This window comes from Arachis hypogaea, chromosome 1 (genome assembly GCF_003086295.3).
Source record: "Arachis hypogaea cultivar Tifrunner chromosome 1, arahy.Tifrunner.gnm2.J5K5, whole genome shotgun sequence".
NCBI classification, from domain to species: domain Eukaryota; kingdom Viridiplantae; phylum Streptophyta; class Magnoliopsida; order Fabales; family Fabaceae; genus Arachis; species Arachis hypogaea.
Window position 1 is genome coordinate 81711572 of NC_092036.1, and position 12075 is coordinate 81723646.

Here is a 12075-nt window from a genome sequence, read left to right on the forward strand (position 1 = left end):
TACTAGAGTCATGATGTCTGACATTTAGTGGTAATTCTTGGGGAGTTAGTTGACTCTTGTTTTCATTAAAGCTAGCTTTTTATCAACTAGTTTGGTAAGTTAGCTAGGACTAATGGATCAAGGTCAATTATACTTGCTTGACCTACTCCTCAATGTTAGGGGGTTAACTAAGTGAGATTAACTCATGATAATTACCATAGTTGTGGTTATGACAATGATAGGATTCCTTAGATTCTCATTCCCTAGTCAAGGCTCCTTTTATGCATTTATAGCATTTTCACTAGTTTTGATCTTGTTTCCTTGTTAATGGCATTGATTGCAATTTTGATCATTTCTTAGTTCTTTTATATCTTAGTTCTTTTAATCTTTCGTTCTTTCATTGCAAAATCCTTTTTTCCCTAACAACCGAAAGTGTAACACTCCAATTGCAATTCCTAGAGAGATGACTCGAGGTTTCATTACTCTCGGTTTATTGTTTTTATTTGGATATATCAAACTTTGATTTGAGAGGATAGATTTCTGATTTAGACTATACTCACAACAGAAGTTATTTTATCTAAATCCAAATTGGCATAATCCTCCTTACCATATGGTGTGCAGAATTTTCTCTGTTTTTCTTCTTTCACTTACGGTTCTTATCTCTCTCTTTATGGTAAAATGTAATTGAATTTTTTGCTTTGGTAACTCCTTAAATAAAATCTGAAGTCTAACTTAATTAAAGGTGGTAAAAGAGGGCTAGAAATATTAGAGAAAAATGGGCTGATAGCAAGAGAAAGGGGCGTGATTTCGAAGAAACACAGTCAGCATCATAATGACGTGTTTATCTGCAGTTAATTACTCATGATTTAAAACATAGCAGAGAGGGGTGAGAGGCTGAGATCATCTCAGCCTAGAGGCTGAGAGATGGGGGCTGAGTTACTTGGGTAGTAAGCAAGAGGATTCGGGGCTTGTAGGAGTCGTTTGCAGAATACTAGACAGAAATTTGGTTTGGATAACTTTTACCGGACAGTAAAATAATTAATGATTAATAATTATTCTCAAAGAAGTAAACCATGAAGAGATAGCTATTATAAAGCTAGATACGCATTTAATTGAATAGAAATTACTTTTACTACTGGTTCTGAGGTTTTCGGTTACTAAAATTTTTCTCGGTGTACGCACAATCGTCACTAAAAGCGTTTTTGCGGCTCAAAAGTTTCTGGTGTGGTAACTAGCCAATGGTAAGATAGTGTTTAATATCCATTAGTTAAATTTGACTTAGAGGAATTAATTACTCTCATAAAGCCAAGTTTGACCTCGAAACTCTCTTTTTCTTTTTAATTTTTTTTAGCTAGAAAAATATGTTTACCGATAACCTGGTTCTTACACTGAACGCCAGGTTTTGGGCATTTAGCACCACCCAAGCAATGAAGGTTGCACGCGAAATTAGTGTTTTAGCACTAAACTCCGGTGAGTGGGTGTTTGGCGCTAGGTGCCCAAAGTTGTGGCACGAAATACGAAGCCTTAGGCGCTAAACGCTAAGTCGTAGTGTTTAGGGCCAACCATCTAGAGGAGAATTGGTCCAATTTTGCCCTTATGGTCATGCGTACGCCCGACACATGCGTACGCACGATCTTCCTTTTTGCTCTAGTGATGCGTACGTATTATCCATGCGTAGGCATGGTCATCTTTTGATTCTTCATGCCTTTTTCACTAATTTTCACCAAAATACTACATGAAATCAATTAAAAGCCACAAAACTCAAAATAGTATCTAATGGGGCTAATCCACTAGAATCCTCTAATAAATCAACAGAAAAGCCATATAAATCACACAGAAAAGGTACAAAAATGATGCTCACGTATCAGAGATGTACTAGAATCTAAGTCTTTGGAGGGCTCGAAGAATTTAGGGATAGGAGGACCTCAGGGACTTGAAATTTGTTGAGATTGAGGATGAGCCTAGAGAGGCACTTTAACTAGAATGAAAAAAGAAGAGGTCAGACTTGAATTAGAATGTGAAGCCAGACTCACACTAATTTTTCCACTTTGAGTTGTTTCAACTGGTCAGCAGCAATATTCTTCTTATCCACTTTGAGTTTATTTGTGAAGATGAAATGATTACCACAAGCATTATACACATCTATCTACTACAAATAATAAATCTATCTACCTAACTTAGTCTGAACACAGTTTGGCTTGGCTACAAGCAATTTCTTGATATTAATATTGGGAGCTTAGCCCCATTACTCTTGGATAAGATTTACAATAATCAGCTCTTTTTCATCAAGTTCCCCAAGCATGTAATGAACAATCATTGACTCCCCCTCCAATATAAGTAGAACATATACTGGGATTGCTCATTAAAATAGAAAGGTCAAAAACCCTCTCAATGATGGATTTTAAAATAGTAATATTTGAAATTGTGAAAAGACTTTTCAAAGATCGAGAACACCTTTTGACCTTAAATAACTCGAAAAAAGTCCATTGTTGCATTTTAGAGCTAAAAAGTTTGGTTAGGTGGAATAAATAAAAGAAAAAATCGTAAGAAAAATAGGAAGATCTAGAGTACAACTAACAAGTTGGTAGATCTTCATAAAAGCCCAAGAAGGGTGAAGTTTAGTAGGGGCAACTCAGCAAGATAACAAGACGTCCTATTCGAGATCGGTAAAAAGAATTTTGACACCAAGCCTAAGGAAAAGACACTCATACATGAAAATAAAATGAGGGCCTAAGCTATTAAGTCGGGTATAACAAATCCTCCCCTCAGGATCAGGGACAATCAAAACATAGTTCTCCTCATCCTTCCTATTGCCATCGATCGTGTGATGGAGTCTAAACTTCTCTAAGGTTTCCCTATCCATTACAGAAATAGCCGTTAAAATTACAGTATCTACCCAATCCAAGCCCTTAATTCTAGAAGGCATTATGTTAACTACAGAACGAGACATAGAAGTTGGTACACCTACAAAAAAAACAACAAACTTAACATATGAAAAATTATATGAAGTCGGTCACAAAAAAAAAACAAGTTAGGACCGTCCTCAACAAGAAAAATCATGCAACTTTTTGCCATTCCTAGTGATGGCAAGGCTGTGGAAATGACCAAATTCGCAAAATCGTAAGTGGCGCTATCATTAATGGCGATAACAACGCCACTTACGGGCAAGGTGAACTCCAAAGGTCATGAATAGTAACATAGTTCAACAAAACACATTATCTTATCAAAAAGTTGAAGGCTACAAGCATTTTTAGAGACAACATTCTCAAAAATAAGATGTCCAAAGATTTAAACAAAATCTTTTCAGATGATAAAACTTTGCAACAAATGCAATAATATCATGCAAGAAATCCACAAAAAAATAAACAAAAAAAGAAAAAAACACCAACCTAAGTGAAAGAAGCAAGAACGCAGTAAGTATGTTTTGAAATCTTGAAAGCAACAAAGAAAGCAAGAAAAGAAAGAAGCTTGGAGATGTAAGAGTGAAGAAGTTGAAAGTTGAACAGTGACAAAGGTTCGAATGCAAACAAAACGAAAGGAGAAAGAAGTATATATATAGTGTTCACCCATAGACAACTTTATGTTGCTTTGTCAAGAGTTAAGAGTCGCAGTGGCCTCAAGATTTTAATTCTAGATGAAAACGGCAATCCAAAGTCATCAACAACAAATGTCGTATTCAAAGAAGTTTTTAATACTATTTAGGTAAGAATAATATTATTTTCATTTTAATACTATGTTATGATTTACACTTTTGTATAAATATTTACTATAGATATAACTAATTTATCTATAACTATTTTCAGATTTGAGATGAAATGTGTAATAAGGAGCACAACATCATATGCCAATTGCTTTTCTAATGAAATTAGTAAGATACTAGGTTGTCGATAAATTTTTATTAGTCTTTTGTTTAGTGTAAAATTGACATGCTATTATTACAAATATATATATATTCTTATTTTTTTTTATGTCCCTCCTTATGGTTTAAGAATATTATAAATTTTAAATTCTTCTATTTATTTTTTACTATAAATAAAGATAAAACAACATATTCAATACGTTTATTATATAATAACAATAATCATATTATACTAAACTCAAAAAATTTATAATTATAAAATATTATTTTTAATTTAATATATCAAATTTAAATATAAGCCGGTTGACAATATACATTAGAATTTAGATTACTGAAATTTGTCGTTTTCATTTTGCGTATAAAAACTAAATTTCTTTAACAAATAAAAAAAATATAAATTTAAGTATTAATACACTAACTGTATTCTGTATATAACGGGCTTGCCACCGTTCCTCTTGGCAAAAACGAAACAATCATTTGCAATTTTGTATCACCACATTCCGCAGGCACATGTCTGAAATAGGTGGTCAAAGTCCCAGCAGGCATCGAGTAGGGTTCGCCCTCGAACCCAAGAAAGTGCAGAGCTTCCTCCAAAACTCCCTAATTGACCATGCCAAAAATCACGCCATTGAACTCATACCAATCGACCTCACCACAGCCATACACCAACAACTCCCATTCCACTCCATCATCCACAAACTCCACTCCCCTCAATGGACCCAACAACTCCGCCACTTCTCTCTTCACAACCCCTCCATCCCAATCATCGACCCACCCGACGCAGTAGATCGCCTACACGACCGAGTCACAATGCTCGACTCGGTCCCCAAACTCTCTCTCCAAAACGACGTCGTTTCTGTTTCCGTCCCCAAACAAGCCGTCGCAAACGACGAGAGAACCGCCATCGAGGGACTTGATTCGGTGAACCTGCGGTTCCCGGTGATAGCGAAGCCCTTGGCAGCCGACGGGAGCGCGAGTTCCCATAATCTATGCTTGGTCTTTGACCGTGAAGGGTTGAAATCCCTAAATTACCCTGTGGTGGTGCAAGAGTTCGTGAACCACGGTGGCGCGGTTTTCAAGATCTACGTTGCGGGGAGGCACGTGACTTGCGTGAGGAGGAAGTCGTTGGCGGATATAACGGAGGAAGAGATTAAGAATCTGAAGGGGGCGGTGCCATTCTCTCAGGTGTCAAACGTGAAGGGGTCACGTGAGCAGGAGGAGGAAGGGGATGGTGTTGAAATGCCTCCTGAGGGGTTGGTGAGTGAGTTGGGAAGGGGGTTGAGGGAGGCTTTGGGGCTTAACCTCTTCAACGTTGATGTGATTAGAGATGCCAATGACGAGAAAAGGTATCTCGTTATTGATATCAATTACTTTCCTGGCTATGCTAAGTTGCCATGTTATGAGACATTTTTCACCAATTTCTTGTTGGATGTTGTACATGGCAAAAACACCGTCTAGGTGCTGCTAGCAGCAGATGTTGTTAGCACTCTTGTCTAATCATTTTCTTTAAAAGCCTAATTGGGCTCCTTTAGTGTTTTCTTTTCTCTGTTTTTTCGAAAATAATAACGTTGTCTCTACTTACAAAATCCCCATTTTCTTTGTTTCCCACCTTGTGGACAAATATAAAATCATTTCCGACTGGAGAAGGAAAAAAAAGAAGACTTGGAGTAGTAATAATTTGATTATAAGTGTATTTCTGTACATCTTGGTGCTTATCTTCAATGGCGTGTCTGTCTTGATAACGTGATCAAATCAGAGCTGCCTTTGGAATCCGATTCTGTGATGATGCACTTTAATTGGAAGCTTTATTTTACAATGAATCGACAATCAACATTAAGTTTTGTTCGATTACAACTAAAAAGGAGCACAAATGAAATTCAATGCCATGTCTGGGTTCACTTTTATTCTTCAGTCTCGTCCCTATGCATTCGCCCTTCACCCAACCACTTAAGTGTTATTGGCTTATTGCTAATAAATTTACTTACTGAAATAATAGAGACAATTCTATGGCTCAACGGAGTGGGAAAATGAATATCGTGCTGTTTTATTGTATGTATGCATACATGATACATCAGTTATGGTGATACGAAATTTAATTGCTCAAACACGATTCGCCAACTATTAAGTACAATGAAAACAACAAAGAACAAACCATAGCCTAGTCAGCTTCAGAAGTAATTACTGAATTGTAAGAATACAGCTGACAAGCATAAACTAAGAAAAAGTCAGATCTTTAAGGTGTTTCTAACATGTACAACACATTAACATTAGAAAAAAAAAGCAGCAAAATGGTTGTTTGCATCACCATTCTAGACGAAGAAGAGATTAAGCTGTGGCAGCCTTCTCTCCGGTGGTTGTTTCTTCTCCATTTGCAGTGGTTGCCTTAGCACGCTTAGCTTCGTAGTCTTTAACAGCTGCTTTAATTGCATCTTCAGCAAGCATGCTGCAGTGAAGCTTAACTGGTGGAAGTGAAAGATGCTTTGCAATTTCGCTGCAGGACATCAAACATTTGTCACTATGAAAGCTCAGAATATCAGACAGGAACAACTAGGAATGAATTTAGAATCAGGTAGACCAAAACAATGAGAAGGTATAAGCCGTAGAAACCAAAGGCCTTAAAAAGCATCCTATGATAAAATTAATTCTGAAATAATCAATAGGCTATGAGAGAGTAATTAGCAAGGGGATGAATAGCAGAATATACACTACCTCAGCCCCTTTCTGCAAGACAACAAGACATTGTGAGGGGCAATACATAAGTTTAATACTAAAGATCCATGCACTTTCCAATATCTTGTCGTCCACAAGCAACCATAAAAGATAAAACAGTGATCTTCTATATAATATCTGTTCCTCAACTTCAGTCAGAACCAAATGGGAGATGTTAAAAAGGCATAAAAGAATGCTATACTCGGAACATTCTCCATGGTTGAAATTCCACCCGACAGATTATTCTTGAGCAATCAAATATTACAAGTCATATTATTTCAACTTATGTGAACCCTAACTCAGTAAGTTTCATATTATTAATAAAAAGAAGTACAAAAATTCTAAAATGATAAAAAGTTACCATACAATTGAACACATTTCTTGGATTAGAGAGTTGCAAGGCAGATACTTACGTGTTCTTAATGGACAAAACTTCCTCCATCTGCTTTCCCTTTACCCATTCAGTAGCTAGCAAAAGAAAACCATAAATTAGAAACATATATGTCAAATGTCAATCTAGCAATGATGACAAGATTAGATGAAACATGATAAATCAATCCACAAATCAAAAACTTATTCTTAGGTATACACACATTCTACCAACTAGTGGTAACAAGCACGCTCCACAAGATGTTTTCGACTTCGAGCTTCCTAAATCCTAATAACTACGCCCTCAACTTATTTTATGTTTTTTAAAAGATCCCCAGCTCATAGGCAATCAAATTCAAAACCATAATCGTATTATTAAGATTTCAATTACAAGCAGTTAAGCACTTAAAGGGAAACCAATTGGAGAAAAAAATAAAATAAAATAAAATATAAGCAACAGTAGCAAACAAGGGTTTACCGACAGAGGAAGAAGCAATGGCGGAGCCGCAGCCGAAGGTCTTGAAGCGAGCATCAACAATCTTGCCGGTCTTCTCGTCGACCTTAATCTGCAGCTTCATGACGTCACCGCACGCCGGTGCTCCGACCAAACCCGTTCCCACGGTGGGGTCATTATTGTCGAAGGAACCAACGTTCCGTGGATTGTTGTAGTGATCTACCACCCTCTCATGGTAAAATCGCGGCAGAACCCTAAGCGCCTGTTGTGGTGCCGGCGACGGCGTCACAAATAACCTCTTTGCAGCGACCCTCAGCATTTCCGTGTATCTGGTGTTCCTATATCGTTTTCTTCCTTACTTGGAGGTTGGAGCCCTGAATTGCAAGATGAGAATGAAAAACAAAGGAAACCAAGAAAATAGGAAATGAAATAATTAATTAATACTTTTTCTTTTCTTGGAATATTTCAACCATCCAAAAACAAAATTGGCCAGAAAACAATTTTTGTAGATGAAATGGGCCACGTGGAGGACTGGATGGTACAGATTCTTTTAATCTAGAACCTCTCTAGGAAATATATACTCATACTCATTAAGCCATTTTTATTAGGGATACTAGTTTAGCACGGGATGGTTTAATCCGGTTGTTACATCACTTGTTTTTAAATTCATATTGACTTTAATAAAAACTGCATTTAACTCGGTGCATTAATAAAATATAATTCAAATTATTTAACAAAAATAATGAACCATAATATTAGTATCAAAAGTACAAAATGTAACACATTAATCATAAAATAGATTAAACGATCTTTTTAACGAAAACTTTTTATTCAAAATTCAACACATATATATTATGTTAAACTGTTTTCATCAATATCCAATAAATTTGTCAAATTTATTTGATTTATTTTTGAATGATTATAGATTATTCAACCACACAAAATTACATATAATTAACCTAATAAACGTAAAAACGAACATGTTACCAAAAATATATCAGTAAAAAAAAAAAAGCCAACGTGACTGTTTCGAGGATTATTTGAAATGGTGATTTAGATCTGAAGGTGAGATTCAAACTCCTTTTGAAGTAACGTTCAACTTGTTCTAGTGCTTAGGTGTCGCCATCTGAGTTTTTCGTGAGGAGGTGGGAGTGGTACCTGCAAGAGATTTCGATTCTTAAGTTAGCATGAACTTTAGGTAGGTTTTTAGTAGATTGGGACTTGAATATACCTGAGGATGTCAGTGTATTTATAGTAAAATAGATAACCACCTTTTAGAGTAGTTCAACCTTTAAGGATAGATAACCATTTCCTTTTGTTGGGGAAGTTGTTGAGATCTTCCTTCTGGATAAATAGGACATATCTTAGGTGTCAGTTACTTATTTAGATAAGTGGGACAGAACTCATGTCGCTGTGTCCGACCTCTGTGAGGTCGGGTAGGGGTAGCTCAGAACGATGTTTGTAGGCTGGGCTTTATTTATTTTATGCTTGGCTAAATTATGGGTCAGTGCATGAACAGTGCCTATACTCGAGGTCGAACTTGACAAAGTCAGGCTCGAACAATTAGATGACCAAGTCGAAATGTTGAGATGTGGATAAGTTGTTTAGTAGATTTGAGGTCTGAAGTCAAGGAGATCTGTCGACTCAACATGATTTGGATGATGTAACGTTTTCGTAACGTTACCCCGTAACTATTTATGCGCTTTTTCCGTGCATATCATTTTGTTGTAGTTTAGATGTTACTTTCTTAAAAGTTGTCGTTTGGTGACCTGATATTACAAGTCGTTTTCACATTCTATGTGACTTGCTCTCTTTATACGACTTGTTTTTGGCCAAGTCATTTTTCTAGAACTGATTTGTACAACTCGTTCTTTCCGAGTTATTTAAGGCTTGTAGGCTCTGTATAACTGATTTTAGCACATCTTGCTTAACCAGAGAATATTTCTTGTCCTAATTTTGTACAACTCGTTCAGTTTGAGTTGTTTTGAGGATGCATAACTTGTTTTAATACAAATCACCTTTCTGAAACTTATTCTAATTTCATACAACTTGTTTTATACGGAGCTGTTTTGAAGATTGTAGATTTGTTGCATGACTTTGTTTTTGGTACAAATCGTTTATTTTGAGACATGATTATTTCTTGATCGGATTTTATGCAACTCGTTTAGTTCGAGTTGTTTTACAGCTTAATGACTTATTTTAACACAAATCATTTTTGAAACTTATAGTATTGATTTTGTACGACTTGTTTTGATACAAATCGTTTATTTCAAAACTTATAACTATTTCTTAGTATAACCTCGTCTAGCTCATTCGATACGAGTAGTTTTAAGATTTTACAATCTGTTTCGTTTCAAATCGCTTAATTAAAACGTGACTATTTCTTGATCTGATTTCATACAACTCGTTTAAATCTGAGCTATTTTTAGGACTTCACAACTTTTTTTACAACTTGTTCACTTTGAGTCATTTTAAAATATCAGATTATTTTTATAGCCATCAGACTTCGTTGCTTTATCCATTGTGTCCCTACTCGAAGTCGAGCTTTATGAAGCCAGACTCGAACAATCAAACGGTTTGGATTATCAAATGAAGCCTTTCAATGATTTGTTCAATGGTGCACGAAATTGTGATCTCAATGGCGCCAACAACTTGGTACGCACAATTGTAATCTCAACTCTTTTTCACAACTTCGCACAACTAACCAGCAAGTGCACTGGGTCGTCCAGGTAATAAACCTTACGTGAGTAAGGGTCGATCCCACGGAGATTGTCAGCTTGAAGCAAGCTATGGTCATCTTGTAAATGTCAGTCAGGCGGATTCAAATGGTTATAGAGTTTTGATAATTAAAAGATAAATAAAACATAAAATAAAGATAGAGATACTTATGCAATTTATTGGTGGAAATTTCAGATAAGCGTATGGAGATGCGTTATTCCTTTTGAATCTCTGCTTTCCTACTACTTTCATCCAATCCTTCATACTCCTTTCTATGGTAAGATGTATGTTGGGGGATCACCGTTGTCAATGGCTACCGTCCGTCCTCTCAGTGAAAATGGTCTAAATGCGCTGTCGCTGCACGGCTAATCATCTGTCGGTTCTCAGTCATGTTGGAATAGGATCCATTGATCCTTTTGCGTCTGTCACCACGCCCAACACTTGCGAGTTTAAAGCTCGTCACAGTCATCCCATCCCAGATCCTACTCGGAATACCACAGACAAGGTTTAGACTTTCTGGATCTCAAGAATGCTGCCAATTGATTCTAGCTTATACCACGAAGACTCTGATCGTGAACCAGAAGGCTAAGAGATATGCATTCAAGCTCGTTTGCATGTAGAACGGCAGTGTTTGTCAGGCACGCGTTCATAGGTTGAGAATGATGATGAGCGTCACATAATCATCACATTCATCATGTTCTTGTGTGCGAATGGATATCTTAGAACAAGAATAAGCATGAATTGAATAGAAAAACAGTAGTAATTGCATTAATACTCAAGGAACAGTAGAGCTCTACACCTTAATCTATGGTGTGTAGAAACTCCACTATTGAAAATACATAAGTGATGATGGTCCAGGCATGGCCATGAGGCCAGCCCCCAATGTCTAAGATAGCATAAAACTGATCAAAGATCCCAGCATGTCCAATACAATAGTAAAAGGTCCTATTTATACTAGACTAGTTATTAGAGTTTACAGAAATAAGTAAATGATGCAGAAATCCACTTCTGGGCCCACTTGGTGTGTGCTTGGGCTGAGCATTGAAGCTTTCATGTGTAGAGACTTCTCTTGGAGTTAAACACTAGTTTGCAGCCTGTTTTGGGCGTTTAACTCTAGCTTGTAACTTGTTTCTGGCGTTTAACGCCAGAATAGGGCAGGGAATTGGCGTTTGAACCCAATTTGCGTCATGAAAACTCGAGCAAAGTATGAACTATTATATATTGCTGGAAAGCCCGGGATGTCTACTTTCCAACGCAATTAAGAGCGTTCCATTTGGGTTTCTGTAGCTCCAAAAATTCCATTTCAAGTGCAGGGAGATCAGAATCCAACAGCATGAGCAGTCCTTTTTCAGCCTCTGAATCAAATTTTTGCTCAGGTCCCTCAATTACAGCCAGAAAATACCAAATCACAGAAAAACATAAAAACTCATAGTAAAGTCCAGATATATGATTTTTGTATAAAAACTAATAAAAATATACTAAAAAGTGACTAAATCATACTAAAAACTACCTAAAACATTGCCAAAAAGCGTATAAATTATCCGCTCATCACAACACCAAATTTAAATTGTTGCTTGTCCCCAAGCAACTAAAAACAAAATAGGATAAAAAGAAGAGAATATACAATGAATCTCACAATATCAATGAAACTTAGTCCCAATTAGATGAGCGGGGCTAGTAGCTTTTTGCTTCTAAACAGTTTTGGCATCTCACTTTATCCTTTGAAATTAAGAATGATTGGCATCTATAGGAACTCAAAATTCTAGATAGTGTTATTGATTCTCCTAGTTCAGTATGTTGATTCTTGAACACAGCTACTTTATGATTCTTGGCTGTGGCCCTAAGCACTTTGTTTTCCAGTATTACCACTGGATACATAAATGCCACAGACACATAACTGGGTGAACCTTTTCAGATTGTGACTTAGCTTTGCTAAAGTCCCCAGTTAGAGGTGTTCAGAGTTCTTAAGCACACTCTTTTTGCTTTG

General features: G+C 36.5%; 2 protein-coding genes across 2 annotated transcripts; one reads left to right on the top strand and one right to left on the bottom strand.

Moving 5' to 3' along the window:
* The first annotated feature begins 4099 nt into the window (after positions 1-4099).
* On the top strand, positions 4100-5539 carry LOC112695385 (inositol-tetrakisphosphate 1-kinase 2). The gene has a single exon (XM_025747715.3). The coding sequence runs from the start codon at positions 4349-4351 to the stop codon at positions 5294-5296; it is 948 nt and encodes a 315-aa protein (XP_025603500.1). The 5' UTR covers positions 4100-4348; the 3' UTR covers positions 5297-5539.
* A 319-nt stretch (positions 5540-5858) lies between these two features.
* Positions 5859-8005, bottom strand: LOC112695392 (uncharacterized). Its single transcript, XM_025747727.2, has 3 exons — positions 7395-8005; positions 6961-7015; positions 5859-6329 (listed from the first exon to the last, which is right to left on the bottom strand). Exons 1-3 carry the CDS (start codon positions 7687-7689, stop codon positions 6164-6166), a joined length of 516 nt encoding a protein of 171 aa, XP_025603512.1. The 5' UTR covers positions 7690-8005; the 3' UTR covers positions 5859-6163.
* Between the last annotated feature and the right edge of the window lie 4070 nt (positions 8006-12075).

What these genes read in the sequence shown, in the direction of transcription:
- LOC112695385 (XM_025747715.3), top strand. Translation starts at nt 4,349, where the DNA reads ATGTCTGAAATAGGTGGTCAAAGTCCCAGCAGGCATCGAGTAGGGTTC.
- LOC112695392 (XM_025747727.2), bottom strand. Translation starts at nt 7,689, where the DNA reads ATGCTGAGGGTCGCTGCAAAGAGGTTATTTGTGACGCCGTCGCCGGCA. An exon ending in CATTGCTTCTTCCTCTGTCG is followed by an intron (nt 7,016 to 7,394) that starts GTAAACCCTTGT and finishes TTCTTTTGCTAG; the next exon opens with CTACTGAATGGGTAAAGGGA. An exon ending in GTTTTGTCCATTAAGAACAC is followed by an intron (nt 6,330 to 6,960) that starts GTAAGTATCTGC and finishes GATGTCCTGCAG; the next exon opens with CGAAATTGCAAAGCATCTTT.